The 27325-nt window shown below is 35.5% G+C and overlaps 1 protein-coding gene across 5 annotated transcripts in view; it reads right to left on the reverse strand.

Moving 5' to 3' along the window:
- Window positions 1–2954: 2954 nt before the first annotated feature.
- MTX2 (metaxin 2) overlaps window positions 2955–27325 on the reverse strand; it is a 68827-nt gene continuing 44456 nt past the window's right edge. For 2 of the 5 annotated variants that reach the window (XM_070475987.1, XM_070475988.1), the window contains 8 exons: window positions 19688–19760; window positions 16881–16957; window positions 15175–15267; window positions 14643–14681; window positions 14159–14284; window positions 13007–13083; window positions 11593–11670; window positions 2955–3409 (listed from right to left, as the gene is read on the reverse strand). In XM_070475987.1, the coding sequence (XP_070332088.1) occupies window positions 3235–3409; window positions 11593–11670; window positions 13007–13083; window positions 14159–14284; window positions 14643–14681; window positions 15175–15267; window positions 16881–16957; window positions 19688–19760 (738 nt within the window). In that variant the 3' untranslated portion in view covers window positions 2955–3234. Of the gene's footprint in view, window positions 3410–11592; window positions 11721–13006; window positions 13084–14158; window positions 14285–14642; window positions 14682–15174; window positions 15268–16880; window positions 16958–19687; window positions 19761–22592; window positions 22671–27325 lie in introns of those variants that run through there. The other 3 variants (XM_070475989.1, XM_020886137.2, XM_070475990.1) reach the window with 3 other exon arrangements.

Raw genomic sequence — 27325 nt, forward strand, 5'->3', positions numbered from 1 at the left:
TTAATCTCAAAAATACACAAGCAACTCCTCCAGCTCAACTCCAGAAAAATAAATGACCCAATCAAAAATTGGGCCAAAGAACTAAACAGACATTTCTCCAAGGAAGACATACAAATGGCTAAAAAACACATGAAAAGATGCTCAACATCACTCATTATCAGAGAAATGCAAATCAAAACCACAATGAGGTACCATTACACGCCAGTCAGGATGGCTGCTAGCCAAAAGTCTACAAGCAATAAATGCTGGAGAGGGTGTGGAGAAAAGGGAACCTCTTACACTGTTGGTGGGAATGCAAACTAGTACAGCCACTATGGAAAACAGTGTGGAGATTTCTTAAAAAACTGGAAATAGAACTGCCATATGACCCAGCAATCCCGCTTCTGGGCATACACACCGAGGAAACCAGATCTGAAAGAGACACGTGCACCCCAATGTTTATCGCAGCACTGTTTATAATAACCAGGACATGGAAGCAACCTAGATGCCCATCAGCAGATGAATGGATGAGGAAGCTGTGGTACATATACACCATGGAATATTACTCAGCCGTTAAAAAGAATTCATTTGAATCCGTTCTAATGAGATGGATGAAACTGGAGCCCATTATACAGAGCGAAGTAAGCCAGAAAGATAAAGACCATTACAGTATACTAACACATATATATGGAATTTAGAAAGATGGTAACGATAACCCTATATGCAAAACAGAAAAAGAGACACAAATGTATAGAACAGACTTGTGGACTCTGTGGGAGAAGGCGAGGGTGGGATGTTTCAAGAGAACAGCATCGAAACATGTATATTATCCAGGGTGAAACGGATCACCAGCCCAGGTTGGATGCATGAGACAAGTGCTCGGACCTGGTGCACTGGGATGACCCAGAGGGATCGGGCAGAGAGGGAGGTGGGAGGGGGGATCGGGATGGGGAATACATGTAAATCCATGGCTGATTCATGTCAATGTATGACAAAAACCACTACAATATTGTAAAGTAATTAGCCTCCAAGTAATAAAAAAAAAATGTTTCTATACTACATCTTCAAAAGCAGGCTTACATGAACTTCTGTGCAACATATAAAGCATATAAAAAAAAGGGGGTGGGGGGGGAATAGACCTCCCTGAGTTGCTAACTGTTGAAGTGAGGTAAGTTCATAGGTACCTGGGAATTCTTTTTATTTTCTCTTCATGTTTGAAATTCTTCGTAATAAACCACTTTAAAAATTCAGCACTTTTAATTCTTAATGAGCATTTCTTATCTCAAGAATAAAAAGCAACCCAGATTCCCAGATTTCCCATTTCAGAATGTAAAGAAAAGCATTGCTCCCTATCTTGTAATAACAATAAACACCATACAAAAATTCATTCTGGTTCTTGAACCCAGCCGAAAGCTGAGGTTACAGGGCCAACTAACCCAAATCTAAGGAGAGAAGGGACATGAGCACCTGTTTACCTGAAAAAGACACTACCGGACAACAGTAAGAACTCAGCTAATACTCTAATGACTTAAGGCGGGCAGAGTGTGAGCTAACAGAAGACCATCAAAACCTTGGAGGCCACAAACCAAGAGGAATTCACATTTACTCACAGGATTTTCTCCAAGGACCTCACAGGAAGTTCACCAAAGAAAAGGAAAAAGAAAACAAAAAATGGGGGGCATGGCAGGAACCTTAGAAACTGTCCCTTATGGTTCCTTGGAGAGAACAGCAGCATTTACAAGAATGTATTAATTTCCTTTAATAATGGTATTATTAAGAGAAGAGAATCTTATCCAGTATAAAAAAAAAAATCATATAAAGATACAGAGCCAAAAAACCTGTCATAAAAATTGTACAAAAGCACACGTAAATTGGAATTTTTTAAAATAATAATACAAATTACAAAATTAGTTTAGGAAAGCTATAATAAATAGCACTACAGTCAAAAGTGAGAACCCAATGTTTACATGGGACTTGGGTTAAGGAGAACCTAATACATTCCTTAAAAGGTATAAATCTATCATCTTAGAAAAAAATTATAGTGTTCTTCAAAAAAGCCAAACAAACGCCAAGACAGCCTGGGTTTGAAATCCAATTCTACCACTTACTTTTTGTGTCTCCATTTCCTCTTGTGTAAACTGGGGGTAATAACCTTCATGGTTTTTGTAAGGATTAGATGAGTTAAAATGTCTGGTACATAAATAAACATAAAAATACTACTATTCTAGACAATTTTAAGAAATGATTTTTACATCTGACTCTTACAGCATCCCTGGTTTTACATAAAATATTCAAAAAACTGAAAGAAATACAGCATATAACCCTAGTGTCTAGGTATAAATAAATACTTGTGTGGAAACTATCCTCAGAAAATAAAAAGTGTAAAGAAAGTGTTAGTCTCTCAGTTGTGTCCGACTCTTTCCAACCACATGGACTGCAGCCACCAGGCCCCTCTGTTCATGGAATTTTCCAGACAAGAAAACTGAAGTGGGTTGCCATTCCTACTGCAGGGGATCTTCCTGACCCAGGGATCAAATCTGGGTCTCCTGCATTGCAGGTAGACTCTTTACCGTCTAAGCCTACAGGAAAGCCTCACTTCCCCGCAAAAGGAATAAAACAGCAATATTAAAATATTCTATTCCAAAAGAAGTTTAAAAAAAATTAAGTTCTTAAAACTATCTTTTTATCAAATGTAAAGTATAGCTCCTCTGAAAAAATGTTTTTAAGTTCAATAAAGTTAACGTAAGAAAAATGCTCTTAAATCTGTTCCAGGATTTAAATGCTTTGTAATCATTTGCATTTTTTAAGTACACTGTTAAGAACGTATTTCCCATGACCAGGTTCATCATGTATCTAGTAATCTTGGGAGTATGGAACACAAATTACTGCCTTAGAAAAGACACTGTTTATTACACATATAAAGCTCAAAGAACAGCTTTCAGAAAGATGGAAAGTATTAATAAACACACCAGCCATATAGTTGTTTGAGCTTTATTTTTATATGCATACAAGTGTCAAAAAAACAAAACTTTCAAAGATACGGGGTACAACATATCAAATGAAATCATTTAAAATTATTTAATGTGTACACAAGTATAAAGTACATGTATATGATATATTACATAATTTGTTCTGAGGTTTTGAAAAGCAGTATTTTGGGCTTTGAATTCTTATACTATTATCTATTACATCATTCAAGTAACACATATTTCAGAAGTTTAAATTTTTTAATAATAACTAAATTAACACATAACTCTAAGACAATCTGATAGATGAGCTGCCTTTGCCAAAATAGTGTTGTTCAATTCTTCTACAGAAAGCAAGGAGGTTGCTGTAGTTTTTCACCTTCTCAGAAAGTTCATCATTGGTCATTTGTGTAGTAAGAATGGTATACAGATGGCCAAATACCAGTGCATCTAGTTCAGTGGGCCTAAGACAAAAGCAGAAATGAGAGCAACATGAACAGGGTTTAACTTACAAGGTAGAAAATAAACACTTTATTATTATATTTAAAAGAAAAAACTAACTTAAGAAATAAATCCTACCCCAACCTGATAGAATTTATTCTATTTTACTGGAGTTTCTATTAAAATATATGAAAACTTCTGAACTATGATGTGCTGGTTATGTGACTTGCTTTCTCAAATAGTGTGTGTGTTAGTCGCTCAGTCATGTCCAAATCTTTGTGAACCCGTGGACTGTAGCCCACCAGACTCCTCTGTCCATGACATTCTCCAGGCAAGAACACTGGAGTGGGTTGCCATTCCCTTCTCCAGGAGATCTTCCCAACCCAGCGACTGAACCCGGATCTCCCATATTACGGGAAGATTCTTTACCGTCTGAGCCACCAGGCAAGCCCAAAGTCACTCAGTCTGTTCGACTCTTTACAACCCCATAGACTATACAGTCCATGGAACTCTCTAGGCCAGGATACTGGAGTGGGTAGCCTTTTCCTTCTCCAGGGGATCTTCCCAACCCAGGGGTCAAACCCAGGTCTCCCACACTGCAGGTGGTTCGTTACCACCTGAGCCACAAGGGAAACCCAAGAATAATGGAGTGGGTAGCCTATCCCTTCTCCAGTGGATCTTCCTGACCCAGGAATCAAACTGGGGTCTCCCACATTGCAGGCAGATTCTTTACCAACTAAGCTATCAGGGAAGCCCTTCTTAAATAGTAGTATCATTTAAATGTGTTAAAATAATATTAGTGTAAATAATCACATTAATTTTATTAAGTTATTCACTAAATATACAACAGGTCTCCAATGAGCCAGTAACTGCCAGACGCTAAAGATATAAAAGTAAGAAAGCAAGTTTACTTACTCTTTTTAAAGTAAACTTAGCTTTCTGAAGGATATACAAAAATGGCTTCAACAAAAATTTTTCCCCTTTAATTAAATATCCCTAACAAAAAGATGAAATTTATCTACCTTGCTACCAATGGTCTATATATGGGATATCACGAATTTACATTATATTAAAATAATTACAATAGACCTGTGAACAAGGCTGGCTGGAATTGTTGTTAAGGTCCACTTACATGCCAAGTTTTTTTTTTCAATAAATAGATACTGCATTACTACACAATCCATGGTTGACTGAATCTGTTTGTAGATGCGGAGCCACAGACACAGAGGTTTGACTCTAAAGTTATACATGGAACTGATTCAAATGAATTCTTTTTAATGGCTGAGTAATATTCCATGGTGTATATGTACCACAGCTTCCTCATCCATTTGTCTACTGATGGGCATCTGGGTTGCTTCCATGTCCTGGCTATTATAAACAGTGCTGCGATGAACATTGGGTGCACGTGTCTCTTTCAGATCTGGTTTCCTTGGTGTGTATGCCCAGAAGTGGGATTGCTGGGTCATATGGCAGTTCTATTTCCAGCTTTTTAAGAAATCTCCACACTGTTTTCCACAGTGGCTGTACTAATTTGCATTCCCACCAACAGTGTAAGAGGGTTCCCTTTTCTCCACACCCTCTCCAGCATTTATTGCTTGTAGACTTTTGGATAGCAGCCATCCTGACTGGCGTATAATGGTACCTCATTGTGGTTTTGATTTGCATTTCTCTGATAATGAGTGATGTTGAGCATCTTTTCATGTGTTTGTTAGCCATCTGTATGTCTTCCTTGGAGAAATGTCCCATTATACAGAGTGAAGTAAGCCAGAAAGATAAAGACCATTACAGTATACTAACACATATATATGGAATTTAGAAAGATGGTAACGATAACCCTATATGCAAAACAGAAAAAGAGACTCAGATGTATAGAACAGACTTGTGGACTCTGGGAGAAGGCGAGGGTGGGATGTTTCAAGAGAACAGCATTGAAACATGTATATTATCTAGGGTGAAACAGATCACCAGCCCAGGTTGGGTGCATGAGACAAGTGCTCGGGCCTGGTGCACTGGGAAGACCCAGAGGGATCGGGTGGAGAGGGAGGTGGGAGGGGGGACTGGGATGGGGAATACATGTAAATCCATGGCTAATTCATTTCAATGTATGACAAAAACTACTGTAATGATGTAAAGTAATTAGCCTCCAACTAATAAAAATAAATGGAAGAAAAAATAAATAAATAAAGTTATACATGGATTTTCAACTGTAGCAGAGGGTCAGCACCCTGAACCCTCTCATTATACTGCATTAGCACAATATTGGGCTTCCCTGGTGGCTCAGATGGTAAAGAATCTGCCTGCAATGGGGGAGACATGGGTTCAATCCCTGGGTCACGAAGATCCCCTGAAGGAGGGCATGTCAACCCACTCCAGTATTCTTGCCTGGAGAATCCCCATGAACAGAGGAGCCTGGAGGGCTACAGTCCATGGGGTTGCAGAGAGTTGAACACAAGTGAGTGACTAAGCACAGCACAGTATTTCTAAAAGGAGAAAACACATCATTATATGCCATCAGTAATTATTGCTGTCAATCCTACAGTGGTAGTCCTAAGTTATAGAGAAAATATGTTAATCCACCTGAAATGTAAAAATATGTTGCAGTAACCTGGTCTGGCAAAATAGACCTTTTCAGTTCAGTTCAGTCACTCAGTCATGTCCAACTCTTTGCGACCCCATGGACTGCAGCACGCCAGGCCTCCCTGTCCATCACCATCTCCAAGAGTTTACTCAAACTCATGTCCATTGAGTCGGTGATCCCAACCAACCATCTCATCCTCTGTCGTCCCCTTCTCCTCCCTGCCTTTGATCTTTTCGATCTTTCCCAGCATCAGGGTCTTTTCAAATGAGTCAGTTCTTCTCATCAGGTGGCCAAAGTATTGGAGTTTCAACTTCAGCATGTCTTCCCAGTGAATATTCAGAACTGATCTCCTTTAGGATGGATTGGTTGGATCTCCTTGCTGTCCAAGGGACTCTCAAGAGTCTTCTCCAACACCACAGTTTGAAAGCATCAATTCTTTGGTGCTCAGCTTTCTTTATAGACCAACTCTCACATCCATACATGACTACTGGAAAAACCGTAGCTTTGTTTTGACGGACCTTTGTTGGCAAAGTAACATCTCTGCTTTTTAATATGCTGTCCAGGTTGGTCATGACTTTTCTTCCAAGGAGCAAGCATCTTTTAATTTCACGGTTGCAGTCACCATCTGCAGTGATTTGGGGGCCCAAAAAAATAAAGTCTGTCACTGTTTCCACTGTCTTCCCATCTATTGACCATGAAGTGATGGGACCAGATGCCATGATCTTAGTTTTCTGAATGCTGAGTTTTAAGCCAACTTCTTCACTCTCCTCTTTCACTTTCAAGAGGCTCTTTAGTTCTTCTTTGCTTTCTGCCATAAGGGTTATGTCATCTGCATGTTTGAGGTTATTGATATTTCCCCTGCAATGGGGTTTTGTCAAATCCTAATTCTGCCACTAACTTACTAGCTATGTAACCTTGATCGCCACTCATGAATGACCTCTTGTAGCTGCATGGCTTTATATGTCTTCATGTCACTAATTCCTAAATATTTATCTCCAGTCTGAGTCTCTCCCCTGAAGTCCAGAATAATACATTCAAACATCTCCACATGAATGTTCAATAATGATCTCAAATCAGCTTATCTCCTCATCTTCTTAAAATTAAAGTCTATATGCCCCTATATGCACCACCTGTTCAAGCCAAAAATCTGAGTTCCCCTGAGTCTGCTCTTATCCTCTCACATCTATTAGCAAGCCAGGTGAGACATAACCACCAAAACACGTCCTGAAGACCACCACTTTTCTATTATCATCCCCTCATCTGAGCCACCATCATCTCACCAAGACAACCATACTACCCTCCTACCCTATCTCCTTGCTTCTACTTAGCTGCTCTGCTACTTTTCAAAAAACATCACCAGCTCACACCACGCCAAGCATAAAACATTCCAGAGAATTTCCACTCTACTCACACTATCATGCCAAACTCCTTACCCAAAGCATACAAGTCTCAGATGATCTGGCTCTGGATCACCTCTGCAGCCGTGAAAGTGAAAGTGAAGTCTCTCAGTCGTGTCTGACTCTGTGAACCCATGGACTGTTCCTGCCAGGCTCCTCTGTCCGGCCAGGCTCCTCCGTCCTTGGGATTTTCCAGGCAAGAGTACTGTAGTGGGTTGCCATTTCCTTCTCCAGTGGATCTTCCAAACCCGGGGATCAAACCCAGGTCTCCTGTACTGCAGGCAGACTCTTTACCGTCTGAGCCACACCATTTTCAACACACAACCATAAATGGCTTTGCTTCTTTCATCTGAACATAAACTAGCCAATCTTAGGGACTTGACCCAACTATTCCTGCTGCTGGAACACCCTTCCCTTGACTTCACATTGCTGGTTCCTCCTTGTTTTTCAGAATACAGCTTAAATGTCACATCTGAAAGTCTCCCCTGACCATGCAAACTAAATTGGGCATATAGTCACTTACTGTGATGTGATCCTATTTTAATTCTCCATATGGCACTTAAAACTTTCTCATATTTGTTTTTAATTGTCTGTCTCCTTCCACCAGGACATTGTCTACTTGTTTCCTATTATGTCCCCATTACCTAGAACAACGCCTGGCCCAAAGTAAGTTCTCAATAAGTATGTGTTTAAATGAACCAATAAAAAGGTGAAGTACTTTTCATACCATATTATAACTACTTACTTAATGTTTCTCTCTTATTCCCTAAGTTCTCTAAAGGTAACAAAGCATATATCTTTATAATCCCAGTTCTTAGCAAGGAATCTAAGGAACTGAATGGTTATATGCTAAATGAATAATGAAACAAAAAAGAAAGCATCCTAAGCTGTATAGAATATTTAATTTTCCAATAGTAGTTATTCACAGTCTTCCAAAGCCTTCCCTCTTTTGACACATTCATGAACTATTAATCAAAGTCAAATGTGCAATTTATGGCCATGTTTAAGAAGGTAGTCAACAGGATAGTTTAAAAAAAAAATCACAAGTGTCCTGGGACTTAATAGCACTATGATCCTAGCATCACAGATTAAGAATTAATAACAAATGAACACCTGAAAAAAACCAAAGATGCAGAAGGTAGATAATGTAGAGCTGAGGCACTCTATGAGAAGTAATACGAACACCAATCCTTCCAAATCCCTAAGCATATTTCTTAAAATGTGTATCTTATCAATTTAGGATTTATTTTTCTAATCTTTACTTAGGATTAACTACCCTCTGTTTCTTGTACTAGAGCCTAAAGGAGGTGAATATATTCTGCAATGCAACTTCTAGTAGTAGGGCATCTTTTCTCAATAAATGAAGGCTCTGAATGAGCTTGAGTATGAAGGTATGTTTAAACCAGAGTGGTCTAGTAGTACCCCTGAAGTGGTTAAAATGTTATCTGCTGCAAATGTAATCTATATAACTCAAAAGGTGCTGAATTATATACAGGTAACAAGCATATAAAAATTGATCTGATGTTACCTAAAGACCGCAACTTCATGACCAACTACTTTTAGAACACCTAACAGGAAGCAGGATAAACTACACTAAATCAAAACACACGCGTAACTTCTAATGCGTGTTTTTTGCAATCCTTCAGCAACTACTTACATGAGCTGACTCTGGCATATAAGTCATCAATTCCCACAACTCTCTTTTCAAAAAGTACACTGTGTATGTGCTGTTACTCTTCTCTATTGTTTCTTTTTCTCTTTCCTTTTAATGACTGTATACTGAAATATTGATATTGTTAAAAATAAATAAAGAGTACACTGTGGTAGTGGGACACAACTATATACCACTGCTATAACTCACAAAACTATACACACATAAAAGTGCCGATTTTACTTTTTGTAAATTATACCACAAACTTGACTTTTTTAAAAAAAACAATAAACTCAGAAAAATGTTTGCAACTCCTATGAGACATTCAGTATTTCTATTGAATCATGTAATCAAGCCAAGATTTCATGTACCTCCAGCTTTAATTATCCTTTCTATACAATATAGAGAGAAAACATAACATTTCTACCCTTCTGCCCACTAAGTAGTTTGTGGATTGTAATTTGGATATAAACAGCAACTCCCCTCCTAAGACATTTAACATCTTTCATAATGTTGCCTTCTCATCTTGCATTATCATTCTTTCTACTTCTCTGTTGGTTATCCACTATTCTTTTTTTTCCCAGTTTTATTGAAAAATAATTAACATACATCACTGTATAAGTTCAGCATGATAGCATGATTTACATATATTATAAAATTGCTATCAATAGGTTCAGTTAACATCCATCAGTCACCTACTAGTCTTTCATTTGCATATCAAAATAAAAACAATACCATAAAATATGAATGTTTTCCTAACCTTTCCATTAAAAATTCTTGCACTCATCCTTTTCATTTTCTTCAATTGTTATGGTTCCATATTTCTTTCTTTTTGATACCTTTCATAGTCTAGTTTCCAAAACATTAATTTTGTCTTGAGTGTTCTCTAATTTTTCTTTCCAAAAACATTAATTTTGTCTGAGTGTTCCCTTATTTTTCTTTCCTGTTATACTATTAACTTGTCATTTCTTCATACTAACAGAAATAATTTACATATCCTTTCTTTATATCGATCACTGATCTTTAGGACTATCACTCAAATTTGTAAATCAAGCTTCTTGCCATTAACTTTGCTATATTTTGCTTTGGGTATTTTGCCTGTGGGTATTTTTGAGCAATTTCTCTTTAATTTTCTTAACTGGTGATTTCTTAATTTAAAAAACCTCAATGAAATCCTACTCCCCCCTGAAATTTTTCTTAAGGTTCACAAGTATAATTTTTGCATTTCCAATCTGTTTATGAAGGTATAATTTTCAATTTTTACTACTTACTTAATGGTTAACAGCAGTATTTTTTTCTTTTTCAAATCTAACTCTTTTTCAATTTCTCATTCAATTTAATCTAGTTTTAACCAACATCTATTGAGTTTCCTCTAACAGATTTTGTTTGGAAAACACTTAGACCTGCAAGGAGCTCATAAATGCTTTAGAGTAGTATAACTCTTACTATCCTGATTACATTTATAAAAAATATATTTTTTTCTACTTCTTCCTCTTTATTAAAAAGTAACAGGAAAATATCACTTTAAGAAAACTTTCAGGTTTTTATTTCAAATCCACCCACCAGGTCAAAGGGAACAAATGATCCAGTTTTCGTATAGGTGTCTTAACAGGCATCACATCAGCAAGGTCACGTGTATACAACAGATAGCACAGATTTTATTTGACTTTCATTTTAGAAATATGAGTTTCCCTGGTGGCTCAGATGGTAAAGAATCTGCCTGCAATGCAGGAGACCTGGGTTCAATCTCTGGGTTGGGAAGATCCCCTGGAGGAGAGCATGGCAACTCATTCCAGTTTTCTTGCCTGGAGACTAGCCATGGACAAAGGAGCAGAGTCAGACACGACTGAGAGACTAAGCACACACCAACATTGTGTATCATGAAGGATAAAAAGGCCAACAATCATTAGTATCCACTTTGTATTATTTCTAATTTGTTTTCAAATTCACCTTCCTTTTTCCTTTCCACCACTGAGCTTCTTTGTCTCCTTTTCCCAATTACTATTCTTGCGACAGAGCTTCCCTGGTTGCTCCTTGATAAAGAATCTGCCTGCAATGCATGAGACGCAGGTTCAATCCCTGGGTCAGGAAGATCCCCTGGAGAAGGAAATGGCAACCCGCTCCAGTATTGTTGCCTGGAGAATCCCATGAACCAGAGGAGCCTGATGGGCTACAGTCCATGGGGTCGCAATGAGTCAGATACGACTTAGCACTAAACGGCAACAACAAATTCTCGCAAGACCTCCCTCAACTCTCTTTCCCTTTCTTCTCAAGAGTGACTGAGTTTCTTTCATGAGGCCTCTCAACATGTCCAGTAAGTAAGCTAGAAGAAAAGCTGATTCTAATTTTAGAGGGTAAGCAGAAGATTCACAGGGAAATAAATTTTAGTAGTATTAAACAACTGAGTAAAATTAAATGTATTCTATACTTCAAAAATAAAAATGTTTAATTCTCATATAAGGTAAAATTATTTCAAAAACCTACATCTTAATACCAGTTAAGCAGTTTCTCAGTTATAAACCTTATTTTTGCACCTATTCTAAACTTTGAATTTTTAATTACAAGTTTAAAAATAATTACATGATAGTAAAGTAATGCTCAAAATTCTCCAAGCCAGACTTCGACAGTACATGAACCGTGAACTTCCAGATGTTCAAGCTGGATTAATAAAATATACCTTTTTTAAGCTTTTCAGCTCCTATGAATTCCTGTATCAGAAAGAAAAGGAACTACATAATAGTAACATTTTGATACATTTCTTTTGTATTAGAGACTAAACAACTAGAATCAGTCTAGCAAACATCACTAGAAATAAGAACATATAGCTATAGAAGCTTCACCTACCAGGATTTCATGGTTTGAACTCTATGACATTTTCTGCTTCAAAGATCAACAGACTCCAGTTTTATTTGAATATCAATTGTATAGCATATACATTAATATAACTTAAATATTTCCTGGCTATCATCATTGTCATTTTTGCTACAAATATTAATATCTCTACCAAAAGATGTTTGATATAGCTACAGATGAATGCCTATGAAGATATAATAAATAATAGCAAATAAATCTTTTTAAAAATTATCAATCTAAAAGTCAAGGGATTTTTATTAAAGCTAAAAAAAGATTTGATTCTAAGCAAACCACTGAGGTTAAAATGTTTATTTAAACCAATCTTAAACTAGATCACAGGATAATTGATTCTGATATAGTAAAATAGTAACTTAAAAAAAAAAAGGAAAAAATCATTCTTTGCCTACATTAGATATTATTTTCCAAATTACAAAAAATTCTATCTTAATGAAACATGAAATACTCAATTCACATATATACATACATATTTTGAATCTATATCCTTCACAATCATTTCTATGCTTTACAATATTTTCATTAAATTTATAAAAGAAAAAATTTCTAATAGTGCTTGTCTATCCAACAGTATTTTTTACTGTTTAGTTTTATTCACTTTTCTAGTCCTCAGGGAATTATCCTATACATACAATGGCTACACTTCATGTTTTAATAGTACTTTGCAAGCTCAGAATTTTAAGATGTCATAGTTCCATACAAAGCACCTTGACATATTTCTAGTAGAACCTCTATATCATACTATAATGACGGGTTTACACATCTGCCTTCAGAAGAAAATTCTTTTTTTTTTTTTTCCATTTATTTTTATTAGTTGGAGGCTAATTACTTTACAACATTGCAGTGGTTTTTGTCATACATTGAAATGAATTAGCCATGGATTTACATGAAGAAGAAAATTCTTAATGGCTAGCACCACAGTTTAAAAATCTTAGTCTCCCAGAAGCTAGTGCTGTGCCTGATACTCAAGAAGTTAAATGTTTAATGAATGCAAAAATAAATTTTAATGTAACTGTTTTCATAAATATTTCTTGATAAAACAATTCCTCTATGACAAAATGATATTATATATATGACAAAATAACAATATAGAAAAGAAACTAACTAAAAAGAATAAAATCCTTACTGCTTATTGAAGAAATATGGTTGTGTTCCCAGTCTTTGAGAAAGAGCTTGACAGCACTGGTCTACATCTTCTAAGACCTAACACAAACAACAGACCCCAAAGAAAAATATTTAAATTAGCAAACAAAAAAATGTGTCTAAAACTTCATTTGTAACATAGTTTATAATAAATTTAGGTAACCTTTTATAGTATATTTAAGTCAGACAAGAGACCACATAGAGAGCATAAGTAATACTTTCTATATAAGAAATAGGAAAATTTGAGAACAAATTTCCTTTAAATGCAAGTACATTTAAGTTACTCATAAGGATTATGATCAAGAAGGTTTTTATCTCAAAACTCTACTCCCCAAAAAAAAAAAATTCTACTCCCTATAAAAGTTTTCCTGAATCCATATAATCAAATGATTTCACATGTATCAAAGTATTTGCTTCATAAAGATGACTCTACTGATCTACCATGAATAGAAAGCATTTGAATTGTTTTCCACTAGTGGAAAACAGATATTATTTACTCTGTTCCTTTCAATTACCCAATCCTCCTCATGGCCAGTGGCACAAATCAATGGTTGGCTTGCTAGGACTAGGGATATCCTTGAAAGAGAGATATTAATAAGCTTAATGATACTCAAACTCATATTTTTATAATTTTGCTACTTCAGTAAATTTAAGACCAAAGAAAAGTGGGAATATTAAGCACTGCATTTAACAGAGTTTTTTTTTTTTTTAAGCCCTGATGCTGCAGATCTATATATACTAGCATAAAAAATGCCCACAATGTATTGTTGAATGGAAAAAAAAATTAGGTTAGAAAGTGGCGAGTATAATATGATCCCACTTTTTAAAAATGTTATTAAGAGACATCTAGAAGAATGTTTTTCACATAGTTACAATGGCAATTTCTAGGTGGTAGGATCCAAAGCAATTTCTATTCCCTTTCTGAAGTTTTCTGTATTACATAATGTCTTATGATAAGCATGTGTGATTTTCACAAAACAATAAACTACCTCATGTCAGAAAAAATAAGAACAAATGTTTTGTTAAATTTTTTTTATTATGTTGGGATTTTTTTTTTAAAAGACTATGAATTTTAAAAATTCTTTTTCTTTATGCATTAAAGTTGAGGGTTTTATCAACTTCAACCTGAACTGACCTGGTCCAGAGTCTTGTTACCCCATCCAATAGCTTTCATCTTACGTTTGACTTCCCACTGTTTCTGATAGGCCAAAATATGATTCAGAGGCCAAGGGTAGGGAGATCCATACCTAGCAAGAGTGATCTAAAGCAAAAAGATTATGTTAAAATTGCAATCCTAAAAATAAAGTGCTTTCACAAATAGATTTCTAAAGGAAATATACTTGCAGAGAAACAAAAACATAGCTTGCAATCTTAAAATTAAAATTTTAAACCATTCCCTTTAAAAATATATAAACTTTTATGTACTTTGTTGAAACCAGCTATATCAAACACATAGCTTCCCCAAAATGTATGTGTAAGCAAAATTAAAGTTAAGTGAAAAACTATATCACTAATGGTACAAACCACAATGTTTCATTTATGAGCAGGGACTTACAATTCTGAGCAAAAGTGTTTTTTCATTAAATTTTAATTAAGATAAATGCTGCAGAACCACTCACCTCTCCTACAGTAGCATCATCACACCACTGAAGATACAGCTAGGAAAAGAAAAAAAAACCAGTCACCAAAACTTTAGAATATCAAAGAGAAAATGGATAAAGTAAGTTATTTCTTGCCAGAGTAATTTTTTATAAACCAGTATCATAGCAGTCACATATGTGAGGGTTTTTTTCTTCCCTTGGCTAATGTTCTACACAGAATTATTAAGCTTAATTATGGCACCTAAAAAATATTTTTTATTCATAAAATATATCTCTAAATGCTATTAGAGTATTTTACGGATATTACTTAAGAAAACTTCATAAGACTAAAATAAAATGATCACTCCTGTTTACAAAAAGAAAAAACTAGAAATGAAAAAACAGGCAACTTATTCAAACATAATGATCAAATAATCTGGGTAACTATACTAGCTCTAGAGTTTACTTGACTATTTTCCTTTATTTCAGTAACTTAAAAATAACCCATAAGAAAGATAATCTTTTATAAGAGAAAAAGCTTATTTTCAAGGCCTATTATCTTCTATTATACCTCTGCAGTCAACAGCATATTGTTGACTAATTCCATGTAGGCTTTCATTTCTGCTTTTTGGACTTCATCCAGCCCATCACTAAGAGAATGGCCCTAGAGGGAATTTAAAAAAATTTTAAACAGTATCATATTAAACACAAAAACTTTCAGTTATCTTACTACCAAGTAATACAACATCAATGTTTTACTGCAAATGTCCAAAGGATTAGTTTCCAAAATGTCCCCAAAACATAATTATTTTATGTGAAAAAATAATACTCTGTTATGACTACAAAATAATAAGAAATATTTACTTGTCATTATAAAACTGTATCATTCAAGAGATAAAATTTATTATTTCACCAAATAAGAAAACAAGGATGGTCAGTAAACTATGTTTTTTTAAGACACTAAATCTTAGTGATAAAATAAATTCCAAAGATTGACATGTGTTACTTATAAAGTGGTCAAAGATTTTTTAAAGTGTTATTAGTAAAGGATAGGGAAATAGACACTAATTTTTAAATTCTAATACACTACAGTAATGACGAGACATATAAAATAGTATAAACTTTAGTTCAATCTGATGATCTGTTGTAAAATTTTTAAAATGTATACCCTCTAACACTGCAATATCACTCTTAGGAATTTATGCTAAGGAGATAATTTAACAAGTGTACAAAGGTGTATATAAAAGAATATTTATCTTAGCACTCAATAACAGCAAAAAGTTGCCAACAACTTAAGTGTCCATCAATAAAGAATTAAGTAAAAAAAATTCTAATACAAAAGATGCTTTGGAACTGTGGTGCTAGAGAAGACTCTTGAGAGTTCCTTGGACTGGAAGGAGATCCAACCAGTCCATCCTAAAGTAGATCAGTCCTGGGTGTTCATTGGGAGGACTGATGCTGAAGCTGAAACTCCAATACTTTGGCCACCTGATGCAATGAACTAACTCATTGGAAAAGACCCTGATGCTGGGAAAGATTGAAGGTGGGAGAAAAAGGGGATAACAGACGGTAATATGGTTGGATGGCATCACCAACTCAATGGACATGGGTTTGAGTAGACTCCGGAAGCTGGTGATGGACACGGAGGCCTGGTGTGCTACAGTCCATGGGGTCGCAAAGAGTCAGACACAACTGAGGGACTGAACTGAACTGAATACAAAAGAATACTATACAACAATTTAAAAGGATAATACACATTTATAGTCATTAACATGGAAGAATTTCTAAACATATTGATGATTTTAAAAGGCAGGTTTCAAAATAATACTATTATTACCTATACTTTTCTACATATGCAAAAAAAATTCTGGATGGATGTCCCCCAAAATGTTAACGGAGGTTGTTCTTTGATAACTGTTAAAATCTAAACTGAATAATGGGTAAAGGAGTACATTGAACTTGTAAACATTCTATAACTCCCTTCTCAAAAGTTAACCTGATATTTTACAACATTTTCATTTGTGACCAAAATTCTCATAAACATGAGTGAGAAAATTATCTCTCATTTTGTAAAGATCAAATGGCCTCTTTTACCATTGATTTACATTATGAAAGTAAAAAAAAAACTTACTCTTCAGAAATCTTTCTCCAGGAGTTTATATCAGCATTTTATAAAACTAGGTTAAAATCAATGTAAATGCTACAACACACTAAAGATGATGAATGACCTATTTAAGAGTAACTGTGATCAAATGCATTTAATATCTTTTTTATTACCTTGGCTTTAACGAATTGGACTATTGGACCAAGTTCTGATACTACTTGATTTCCTACATGAATAAAAGGTACTTTACCTGTGGAGGGGGAAAAACAATGTGAGAACATGACCAGTAAATTAAAGTTTGTGCTAAAAAGGAAATCAACACAAAACTTGGTTATGTCTTATTAATACAGAGTTTTGTAACATTATGACTTTTTAAAATTATAGTTTAGCATGTATATTAAATTGTAAAAATTTTCTAACATTAACTTTAAAATAAAAGAAACAAGATTCATTTCTAGAGCTCTCACTTGCATATAATAACATAATACTCCCTTTTCAGAGCTAACACTAACAAATCACTATGCAGCAGTAAATACTAATTATCTAAATTATATGAGCTAAGCTTGGACATTGTTTCATGACTGATAGATTTTTAAAACTTTAACTAGGTCTTCCCTTCAGACTACAATAAATCAACCTATATTTAAACAATATTTATAAACTTTTTTTTTTACATCTACTACTTTCATATCTCAGACAACCATTGAGTTCAATTGTTTAAGCACATAATGGTGCATTAATAAATGTATCTGATTCAAAAATATCAGGAATTAAGTGAATAACAATCTTTGAAGGTATGCTAGCTTATGAATTATAATACAAAGTTTGCTCCCAACACATGTGGGAAAAAAAGAATAAATAGCATGCTTATAAAAACTGGCTTCTCCACTGTTTACAATAGCCAAGACATGGAAGCAACCTAGATGTCCATTAGCAGACGAATGGATAAGAAAGCTGTGGTACATACACACAATGGAATATTACTCAGCTATTAAAAAGAATACATTGAATCAGTTCTAATGAGGGGGATGAAACTGGAGCCTATTATACAGAGTGAAGTAAGTCAGAAAGAAAAACACCAATACAGTATATTAACGCATATATACGGAATTTAGAAAGATGGTACTGATGACCCTGTATACAAGACAGCAAAAGAGACACAGATGTAAAGAACAGTCTTTTGGACTCTGTAGGAGAAGGCGAGGGTGAAATGATTTGAGAGAATAGCATTGAAACAAGTATATGTATATGTGAAACAGATCGCCAGTCCAGATTCAATGCTTGAGACAGGGTGCTCAGGGCTGGAGCACTGGGATGACCCTGAGGGATGGGATGGGGAGGGAGGTAGGAGGGGGGTTCAGGATGGGGAACACATGTACACCCATGGCTGATTCATGTCAATGTTCGGCAAAAACCACTATAATATTGTAAAGTAATTAGCCTCCAATTAAAATAAATCAGTTTAATTTAAAGAAAAACTGGCTTCTCTAAGTAAATATCACATTAAAAAGTAATATTTTAATTTTATAAATACTAATAATTGGTGAAATTATCAGAGATGACAATCTCCAAATAGTAATAAAGTCTACCTCAAATGCTATAGGATGAAACTCTGTCAGACCTAGTTCAAATAGAGTTCACACTAACAGCGGGCTTCTTCTTGGTCCTTTTCAATAGATTCACTTCCTTCTGGCTCAGACAGCCTGAGGGTAATGGATGAGGTGCACTGCACCAACAAAAGCTTCATCTGCATCCATAGGATAACATTACAAAGGAAACACAGGCCTTTTGGAATACAACTCAGCAAATGAATTTAGAAGACATTTCCACTTACCAATATAAAAACACTGAATTCTGCATTCTTTTTTTCTACAGCTTTATAAATCTTACAAAAGAGAAAAAAAATCTTATCTGTGTAAGCATTCAATCACACTTGTTTTTTTAACTTGGGATAAAATCTTTACAACTACTATACTGCTAGAAATAGTGCAGGTCCTCTGAGATGATATGATTACAGAATGAAAACTGTTGGTGAATGAATATCCAGACTGAAGAGTATTTTGGGGTGGTACATTTTGAGAGCAAGGTGTATTTCTCATTTCCAATATCCAGTTTGGAGTTCTTGGAACAAAGAGTTTATATATACATCATCTTACTGCATTTTGCTTTATTGTGCTTTGCAAATATTGAGCATTTTTATAAACTGAAGGTTTGTGGCAACCCTGCATTGACTAAGTATATTGGTGCCATTTTTCCAACAGCATTTGCTTACTTTATGTCTCTGTATCACATTTTGGTAATTTTCACAATAATTCAAACATTTTCATTATTATTCTGTTATAAAACTTTAAAGGATGAAGAGTTGCTGCTTATATATGAGCAAAGAAAGTGGTTTCTTGGAATATACTCTTACTGAAGATGCTGTGAAGACTGTTGAAATGACAAGAAAGGAATGAGAATATTACATAAACTTAGTTTATAAAAGAGCACAGTATTTGAGAAGACTGACTCCAGTTCTGAAAGAAGCTCTACTGCGGGGTAAAATGCTAGCAAACAGCACTGCATGCTACAGAGAAACCATTTGTGAAAGGAAGAGTCAATCAATGAGGCAAACTTCAGTGTTGTCTTACTTTAAGAAACAGACACAGCCACCCCAAGCTTTAGCAACCACCACCCTGATCAGTTAGCAGCCATCAGCATGGAGGAAAGATCCTCCACAAGCAAAAAGGGTTTGATTCACGGAAGGTTCAGACAATGGTTAGCAATTTTTTTTAGCAATAAAGTATTTCTAATTGAAATATGTATATTGTTTTTCTTAGCCACAATGCTATTACACACTTAACAGACTACAGTATAGTGTAGGCATTCTAAAAAAATCTAGGTACAAACTGGACTATCACTGCAATTCTATCAATGCAGAGTATTAACGGGGGGGGGGGGGACACGGGACAGGACGGGACGGGACAGGACGGACACTTACCAGATGGAGACATATATTCAGCATTTGCCCTACAGACCACTTTGATAGGCAGATTACACATTTGCAAAAAGGCCTGTCAATCAAAAGAAATCTACAGTAAGTCTAATGAAGGTATATGCATATTAGAACACAATGTTTTATTTCTTAAGTGAAGCTCAGGAAAAGGAAAAGAATAAATCAATTTAACGTGAAAGATTTGTACTCTAAAACAAAAATAAAATGTCATTTCAATACTAAAAGATCAATACATATGACTCAGACTCAAGTAAATGTATGAAGCTTAAAGCATTTATATGCTCAAATGTAAGTTATCCACACTATTTTACTGCATTAGTTTAGGTAAGTCAGCAATACTGTGTATTTCTTTAATTTTCTATAACAGATGACTAAAAAGTCCAAACTTTATAAGTTATTACTTAATTCCACTACTCTCAAGATTCTTATCTTTGTCTTAGGCGGAAACTCTCAAACTGGTTTTTTTACTACTTCAAAGTTCTCTCCAACAATACTCAATATCCTAACATGCAGCTTTTATGCTCACTAATTCACTTTTTAAAGACAGAGAATTGTTTATTTTTACTTTGTTTATAGCAACAAAAATTTTATAAGGGATTTTATTTTCTTGGGCTCCAAAATCACTGTGGATAGTGACTGCAGCCATGAATTAAAGATGCTTGCTCCTTGGAAGAAAAGTTATGACAAACCTAGACAGTGTATTAAAAAGCAGAGACATCACTTTGCAGACAAAGGTCCATAAAGTCAAAGCTATGGTTTTTCCAGTAGTCACATACGGATATGAGAGCTGGATCATAAAGAAGGCTAAGCACCAAAGAATTGATGCCTTTGAATGTGGTTCTGGAGAAGACTCTTGAGAGTCCCTTAGACTGCAAGGAGATCAAACCAGTCGATCTTAAAGGCAATCAACCCTGAATACTCATTGGAAGGACTGATGCTGAAACTGAAGCTCCAATACTTTGGTCACCTAATGTGAAGAGCCAACTCACTGGAAAAGATCCTGCTGTTGGGAAGGATTGAGGGCAGGAGGAAAAGGGAGTGGCAGAGGATGAGATGGTTGGATGGCATCATCGATTCAATGGACATGAGTCTGAGCAGACTCCAGGGGATAGTGAAGGACAGGGAAGCCTGGCATGCTGCAGTACATGGGGTCGCAAGGAGTAGGAGCAACTGAACAACAAAAATAGCAACAAAAATTTTATAAACAACTTAACTGTCTAACAATAGGGAACTGGAAAATCATTTATGGTAAATGCAAACCACATAATGCTATACAACTTTTTAAATCATTAATTATATTTTCACACAAGGCTATCTGAAATAACTTTATTTCCAAAGCTTCCTTACAACTGGGTGTGACCAGTGTCTAAACTCTGGCCTATGGGACTTAAAAGTTTGGGCAACTGCTTGTGAAGTGTCTTTAAAAAGAAGCGATATGACCTCTCCTCTTTTTCCTTCATGCTGAATAGAATGTGAAAAGGCTGATCATATAGCCACAGTAGCCAAACTGAATCACAGTAGAAGCTGAGTGTTGAAGGTGGTAGAGCAACAATAGAGTAAAGAAGCTTAAGTCTCTGATAATCATGCAGTCATCAAACCTGGATTACTTGTATTAAAAAAGAAAGAGAAAGAGAGAGAGTGAGAAAGAAAGAAAGAATCCTCTTAAAAGCCACTGCTATTTCGGGTTTTCCAAACCCAACAGCCAAACCTCATCCTACCTAATTGACCAACAATTAACTGTTTCCAGGTTTAAAGAACAACTCATCCAACCATAGACTCTGTCTATGTAAGTATACACTAACAGTCCTCTAAAAACTATAACCTACACTCCCAATTTGTAACAATAATAGTGAGTTTCTTGGTTAATCCACAAGTGTGGACTGCAGGCAGCGGTTCTCAAGCGTCAGTGTGCATCAGGATCATGCGGAACGCTTGTTAAAACACAGACTGATAAGGAAAGAATTAAAATAAGTATAAAGAGATCTTTCAAGAAGACAGAAGAAAAGGGAGAAAGGAATTAAGAAGAATCAACTCTCTTCATTACATATGTATCTGTACCCAATGATAAAAAAAATGTTGAGCTCATTAAACCATATATAGCAGGAAAAAACAGTGGAAATAGGCTGAAGTGACAAGAACCAGGTAATAACTGATATACAAGTAACAGAAGATAAAAAGTAATGAAATAAGAGCATAGGTAGAAGCATTCCCCCCGCCTCTGCAGTGAAAACAGGACACTTTTTCACTGTACTTGCAAGGGGTGGTCAGAATCAGCGATGATGACTATAAGCTGATAAGTGAGGATGGGAAAATGAGGGAGTGCCACATTCTGTGAAATGGGAGGAGACACTGTCTGAGAATGAAGGGCCTGGGGGGGTATTAGGCTTCAGAAGAACAAAAAGAATTGGAAAGAACTGCTTGAAGTATCTTCTTGAAGGTCATAATAACATTCAGTTGTTAAGTCATGAAAGCGATAGTCTGCTTAGTTTTGTCTGATTCTTTGCGACCCCATGGACTATACAGCCCATGGAGTTCTCCAGGCCAGAATACTGGAGTGGATAGCCTTTCCCTTCTCCAAGGGATCTCCCCAACCCAGGTATCGAACTTAGGTCTCCCGCATTGCAGGCGGATTCTTTACCAGCTGAGCCACAAGGGAAGCCACAGTCATAATACTATATAAAATAGCAAATACAGTATATTTTGCTAACCTACATGTATTATATTGGTAACTATACTAAACATTATTGCAAAAAGCTGTCTCACTAAAAAAGGTTAAGCAAAATTGTAATGTTCTACAATCAAAGCCATGTTTTCAGTCTTATGAAATTTTTACTTCTTTACTAAAAAATAACTGACTTAATTTTGACCAATTTAACAATATTCAACTTACCACAGACCTCAACTGATGCCACAATTCTACTTAGCCAAAGATTAATGCTATAGCATTCACTGCAATTATTCTTCATCCCTGGTTCAAAAGAAATTTTCTGAATTAATCTGAATTAATCACAAAGACATTTGAGGTCACAAACACAGTATTTTCATCCAAACATTAAAAATGCAAAACAAAACATTACCATGACTGTCTTCAAGAATATAAAAACTCTAAATCCAAACCAGACTTTGATTCAGCAGTATTTCTCCTTTCTCTTATAGGCTAGGAGAAAAATCTCTGAAGTTTCAAAACAGTACTTTCACCTTTCACTTGCATTTTCAATCTCTTATCTGCACCTCAAATACTCCAAATAAAACAAGCATGATACACCAACCTAAAACACATTTTATTCTCAATTCTGAAATAGCAATCTGCGTATTTTTATTCTTATGTAAATCCAAAGAAAAATGTAGTTCCAATAATAATAAGGAAAGTCAGGATAACTCAGTCAACTCCTATTCCTCTGTTGGATACATTATTCCAAACTAATTCAAGTGACTGACAACATAAAATAACTTAAATCAAAAAGTTAGCACATCCTATAAGAACAATGACTTGTAACTGTGCTGTCTAATATGGAAGCCACTAGTCACCTGTGGCTATTTAACATAAATTTAAATTGACTACAGTTGAAAAGTTCATTTCAGCTCCCCAACTGCACTAGTCATTTCATGTGCTCAACAGCCACATGTGGCTAGTGGCTACCACATTTATTGAACAGTATAAATAACAGAACATTTCTATCATCACAGAAAGTCCTATTGGACAGCATGGGTCCATTGCAATGGCAATCAGTGCATAAAAGACATCTAAGCAAAAGAGGCTGACATCATCTGAAAGAGATTAGGCTAAATATTATAAAAACAGCCTGCATAGTATTACAGTGTCCACAAATCCTGCAAGTGATCAATCACCTTTTGATGACAGTGACACATTAAATACCATAATATTTTCAATTTCAGAAATACCTAGTATAGGGTTTACTCATTTGCTGAGCAACCCCAATTGACAAAATGGTCAGGTAAGTTTATTAAAAAGTGAAAACTAAGACTTTAGAATGAATAAATTAAATAAAACCACAGCTATTAAATGTATTAATTCTATGAATATAAATTTACCAAGTGTCTAAACACATAACATGGTAGGAATTTTTTAAACACACACACAGAACATAATACCCAGCACCTAACGGCTGAGACCCTGAAATTTAATAAGCTTGATGTAGTTTCAACATATTGAATGAATTAATTAAATTCGTAGCACACAAAAAAATTCATTGAAGGGGTAGTGTTGGTACATTTTTTTATTTCTGAAAAAAATTCAAAGGAAAAAGTAACACTAGATCATTGATAACCAGTTAAATATGAAGGATTGAACTTCTATATTTATCTCTGCAACCCTTCAAAAAAATCCAATGAAATAACAGTGAAGAAACAGAAAACGTATAAACTCAGAAAAACACACAGAATGGAAGGGGAGACCAAAGCAGACCAGAGATGTCAACCCGTTTTTGTAAGACGAAAAGCAGACTTAGCAGAGCAGAGGAAGCTGAAACCTAAGAGCATAAAGAGGAGAAAATCAATACATTTACATCACAGAAACTAGGAAGAGTCCAAAACTGGAGGTCAAGTACCACAGAAGGCAGAGATGAGATAAAGGAGTCAAAATAGGAGAACTGGATGAAAGTCATCAGACAACCAACCCATCCCCAATCTGGCAAAATTCACAGGTTCATCCTCTGGAAGAACTAAACCGGAGAGACTCTTGACTCAGGATCCAAGCAAAGCAGACGGCCCGGAGTAGAGAGTAACAATGAAAAGAAAGTGAAGGGAAAGTATGTACACTGATGGTAGAGACCCACAGCGTCCCTCTCTCTCTAAGCTCCCAAACACTGGCAGCCAAATTTAGTCCTTACAGACTCTCTCTCCAAAGAAAACACCTGCAAATACTGATGGTTTTAGTGAGGGGTAGGTGGCCATTTAGGTAATTGCCAAAAAAACAGTAGCTAGCTGTGCAATCAGTCTATAGTGAAGCCCAGATGTCAAAAAGTCCCCATCAGCTTTTTAGTGCCTCACTCTTAAATATAAATTGTTAGCAGAGATCAAGAGATATTTGAGGATAGCCTCAAACATACAGAGCCAAAACAAACCACAAAAAACGGAGGCGAGAGAAAACAGAAAAGGCAGAGAGCAACTTCAAAGAAAATTTATAATGGCTAATATTTATTGAGCGCTTACTATGTCCCAGGTACTTACATAAAAACTTTATGGGGTAGATACAAAAAAAAACAAAACAACCCCTATTTTAAGATAAGAAAACAGAAGTACAGAGAGATTAAGGAATCTACTTAAGGCATATAGGTAGAAAGAAAAGGAGGGAGGGAGGGAAGAAAGAAGAAAAAAAAGGAAAGAAATGAAAAAAGGAAACAAAGAAAAGGGGAAAAAAGGAAAAAAAAGCAAAGCATACAAGGGACTGAGATGACACTGAATATCTCAACAGCAATTCCAAATGCTAGAAGATGACAAAAGGCCTTCCAAATTCTAAGGGAAAATCTTGCCAACCTAAAATTCTCCATGTGACTAAGGTATCAATCAAGTGTGGATAGAATAAAAAAAACACAATACAAGCAAGGTCTTTAAAAAGCCAAAATAAAAATAATAAACCAAGAAAAAAAGAGCACAGAACGCAGAAAATTACAGGATCCAACATTTAAAAAAGGAAAAAAGAATTTCCTGAATGATAATGAATAGCAGTCATAAGAAAACATTTCTGAAGCCAATCAAGGAACCATTCCCTTTAAAGTAGAAAGGTAGTATTTCCAAGAAATAAATAAATAAAAGACCTGATGTGTTTGACTACTGTGAGGGAAAGTTCAAAGAGTATAGAAGAGAAAATTACCCAAATGAATTAGATAAAGCAATTATTTACTCAAGGGAAAAAAAATCATATAGAAAGAATATGTCCGTTGTACACCAAGCCACTCAGCTAGTATCAATATTTACATTCTAATTATAATATAAACACTGAATATTAACTTAACCCCAACAGTTAGAGAACTAATGGAAAGATGGGAGAGAGTTGTAAAAGGAAAATTAAATTTCACAGTGAGATTCAATAGAGAAATTTAAATTAAAAAATGAAATAGAAACACAAACATCTTACTTTGAAATTATAGCAATGAATACCCAAGGGAAAAAATACAGCTAAAAGAACTGAAAGAGGTTGTCTCTGAGTATCAGGATTTGGGGTAGGGTGGGACAGTATACATTTTTTGTGTGATAGGCCTCCCATACATTGCTGGTGGGAGTATAAATGAGTCACTCTGATCTGTTTAGTAAAATTGACTACTAAGCAGATGCCTACTCTATCAGCCAACAATCCCCCTTCCCAGAAATATATCAACAAGAAAGGAGGCACAGAGCCACTAACATATAAGAATGCCCCTAGCAATTTCATCCATGTAATCAAATAACAGGAACTCAAAAGCTCACTAACATGAGAAGCAACTCCAAAATTTCTAATTCCAAGCTAAAAAGGATATATGTTACCAACTGCTATTACATTAAAGGGAAAAGTAAAGATAAAAAGGTTATACATTTTTCTTAACTCTAAATTTTTTAGAAATAGCATTCATTTGGAACTTAAATAAGAGAAATTCTAGAAACAATTCCAGAAGATGACACCTATGATATTCAATGAAGATTTTAAAGTCTATTTCTTCAGTAATTACTTCTGAATCATACCTTCTGGGAACTACAGCTAAGATATTTTATAATAAAAATATTTTATAAAAAAAATAACTCTGAGGAGTAAAATATATTTCATTTGCATACAATTAAAGTTAAGGCCAAGAGTCTAAAGAACTAAGAACAACCTGTTACCAATCAATTTAACCCTTACAAATATCCTAAATCCTATATTCAAAAGTTGCTATTGTAGATAACAATGCAACTGCTTTGATTAGATTATAAAACTAACAGCTTAAATGTTGTGGAAAAACCTAACACAAGCTGAAGATAAAAGAATGGCAATTGAGGACAGATTGGAGAAGGCAATGGCACCCCACTCTTTTGCCTGGAAAATCCCATGGACGGAGGAGCCTGATAGGCTGCAGTCCATGGGGTTGCTAAGAGTCGGACACCACTGAACGATTGCACTTTCATGCATTGGAGAAGGAAATGGCAACCCACTTCAGTGTTCTTGCCTGGAGAATCCCAGGGATGGAGAAGCTGCCATTTATGGGGTTGCACAGAGTCGGACACGACTGAAGCAACTTAGCAGCAGGAGACAGATTTGCTTGATTTGCAGATTTGACAACGGGCTGGGGGCAAGGAGGAGGGTATTGATTAGGAGTTTGGGATTAACAGATGTAAACTATTATATACAGAATGGATAAACACTAAGGTCCTACTATATAGCATAGGGAACTATATTCAATATCCTGTGATAAACCAGAAAGGAAAAGAATACATAATATACACATAACCGAATCACTCTGCTGTACAACAGAAATGAACACACTGTAAATCAACTATGCCATGCCTCCGTGCTTAGTTGCATCTGATTCTTTGCAACCCTTCGGACTGTGGCCCGCCAGGCTCCTCTGTCCGAAGGGTTTTCCAGGCAAGAATACTGGAACAGGTTGCCAATTCCTTCTCCAGGGGGTCTTCCCGACCCAGGGATCGAAC

This window comes from Odocoileus virginianus, chromosome 13, assembly GCF_023699985.2.
Source record: "Odocoileus virginianus isolate 20LAN1187 ecotype Illinois chromosome 13, Ovbor_1.2, whole genome shotgun sequence".
Lineage (NCBI taxonomy): Eukaryota > Metazoa > Chordata > Mammalia > Artiodactyla > Cervidae > Odocoileus > Odocoileus virginianus.